This window comes from Penaeus japonicus, unplaced genomic scaffold (assembly GCF_977035675.1).
Source record: "Penaeus japonicus unplaced genomic scaffold, GWHDUDI00000001_assembly GWHDUDI00000005, whole genome shotgun sequence".
Classification (NCBI taxonomy): Eukaryota; Metazoa; Arthropoda; class Malacostraca; order Decapoda; family Penaeidae; genus Penaeus; species Penaeus japonicus.
The window spans coordinates 32,918,248-32,920,747 of NW_028234407.1; the positions used below are offsets into that span (position 1 = coordinate 32,918,248).

Consider the following 2,500-nt stretch of genomic DNA (forward strand, 5'->3'; position numbering starts at 1 on the left):
AAACTTTGTGGGCTGAATCATAACCATCATTCCCTCAGCTCCATCTCTCCAGTTTAGTTCTCCAACTGGGCTTCATCTTCGAATTCACTTTGGCCTTTTTAGAAATAATCTTGTTAGCAAAATGCATGAGGAGGAAACAAATTATAAACGTTATTCATTTGATTACCTGAAGAACTTTTCTGTGGTCTTGCTTATTCTTGTTTTATCTAGACAATAGCTGTAATGATATAATAACCAATAACTAATTCAAAGTAACATGAATGTAAGGAAAAATACCCTTTATGAATGTGCATATGGCCCATATGTGTGTATGTTCATTAGGATATTTCATAATATCTGAATTAGAAATGGAATTGCTGGCCCCTTCTAAAAAGATGCAGTGTACCTTCCCAAATTCAACACTTTTGGTTCTAACTAACTTCTTTATCTATTTCAAGTGACAATGTCATTCTATATAGTGTAATACATAATTATTCTGTACTGCCAAGATATATTAACAGCAATAGTCCAATATGATTCCTTAATTCATTTTTTGAAGTTGCAGAGTTATGAAATAGCCTATGTGTGTGTGTGTGTGTGTGTGTGTGTGTGTGTGTGTGTGTGTGTGTGTGTGTGTGTGTGTGTGTGTGTGTGTGTGTGTGTGTGTGTGTGTGTGTGTGTGTGTGTGTGTGTGTGTGTGTGTGTGTGTGTGTGTGTGTGTGTGTGTGTGTGTGTGTGTGTGTGTGTGTGTGTGTGTGTGTGAGAATATGTGTGCATGAGGGTACGTGTTTTGTGTATTTATTTATAAAATTCAGATATCAAGTCAACAATTATATAATCAGGGATATTACATTTAATAAGCTGGTTATTAATAATAAAATAATATACATTTTAAAACACTATTATCTACATCTTTATCAATATCTACAATTATCAACATTATGATTTTAAAAGTCTTCCAATTTGGAATGCATTCTTCTCTTGTACAGAGTAGCACCTTGCAGAGTTATTGCCATGACGCTATTAAAATGGATAAGGTTATGCTCATTATTTTTCCAGACCTGTCAGATGTTTAGCCTTCACTCCTGCAGTAATGCTGTTCAGCCTAACAGCATGAATTAAGCACACATGTTGACCTCTGACCTTAAAACACATTTACAGATCTCCCACAGGATCAGAAGATGCAGGAGGGAATGCAATCTCTCATGCAAATCAAACAAGGTAAGTCTAAGACTCTTTTTGGGTCTCAATATTCACAGGTGCTATTTGTTTCAAGGAGGAATGGCATTCAACGTGTGGACCCATGAAACTATATCCAGAACCTCTCTAAACTAATCAGCATATTCATGGTAAACTATAAAAAAGGGTTTCTCATCACTGCTTCAATTAATGGCATACTGATACAAGACAACATGCAAATAACTCATTCTATCAGTCCACAACATTCTGCAAATATTAGTAAGTCAGTCAAAAAATTATGCAAGCACATGATGCCACAATGCATAACATTCTCATGGTTTTACATCATCATCCAGTGAAATTATTTTGACAAGCCAAACTACAAGTAAAGGGCAGGTCAGCACAAAGAAAGAAGAATGAAGCAGCCTAGTTCAAACAGATGGGTGAGGTTGTGGGCAAAATCAAAGAACAAGGATAAGGTACCTATAAAGAAATCTTACCCCCTTACTTGTTAGTAATATACTGGTTGTATAATATTTAGTTTACACATTCTTCATAAAGACAGACTAATTCAAATATTTGGTAAGCTTGGACAAGACCACAACAAGCTATTTTAATGGAACTAACTTCTTTGTCTTCCAAAGCAGCAACAGAAAATCTTCTATGTGATTTAGACATGACATGCACACAAAATCCTCAGGAGTAATAAATTAAGTAATAAAGTTATCGTGAAAAACAACAAAGATAATTACTGTACTGTATATCTGACTTTATGCTCTGTTTTTGCATAATGTGTTATTAATAAATTTAATGTTCTAAACAACCCCAGGAAATGTCAGTTTCAATATGTGTATCACAAGAGAAGTTCAAGAGAATAACTTTTATATGGTTAATGTCATGGGAATTGCATCAAGGAATACAGCATATAATGTATAACCGGCTAAAAACAATTACTAGATTAATGTAGAGAATATATCTGAGATGCAGCAAGACATAGTATAAAAAAGTTCTTCAGTGAAATAGCAAACTTGATATTCATTTACATTCAAATTGAAATCACAAAAGATAAGCATCTCAGTCCTTACTTATCACTAAACCCCGGAGCTCTACCGTCAGAGAGGCAAAAGATAATAAAAGGAACTAGAGGATGGGGTTAGGGACCTTTACACGGAAGAGAAAGGGAGATCCAATAAGACTGCATTGGTATGGATACTATGGAGTTGTCATACAACATGCAGGACTGGGTGGGACTGGGCACCTTGGTACATACCCTTTATTATGGGGATGGCTGACCCTGCATAAAACAAACAGATGAACCAGTGAGACACGACGACATGCACAT

General features: G+C 35.4%; 1 protein-coding gene across 34 annotated transcripts in view; it reads right to left on the reverse strand.

The window, feature by feature from the left end:
* rdgB (retinal degeneration B) overlaps nt 1–2,500 on the reverse strand; it is a 175,927-nt gene that overhangs the window by 38,075 nt on the left and 135,352 nt on the right. For 18 of the 34 annotated variants that reach the window (XR_015191064.1, XM_043029215.2, XM_086537280.1 and 15 more), the window contains one exon: nt 2,429–2,452. The exons of the other annotated variants lie outside the window; for them this stretch is intronic. Coding sequence is in view for 17 of the 18 variants with exons in the window: in XM_043029215.2 (XP_042885149.1) it covers nt 2,429–2,452 (24 nt within the window). In the remaining variant the exon portion in view is untranslated. The remainder of the gene's footprint in view (nt 1–2,428; nt 2,453–2,500) is intronic. 34 annotated transcript variants of the gene reach the window in all.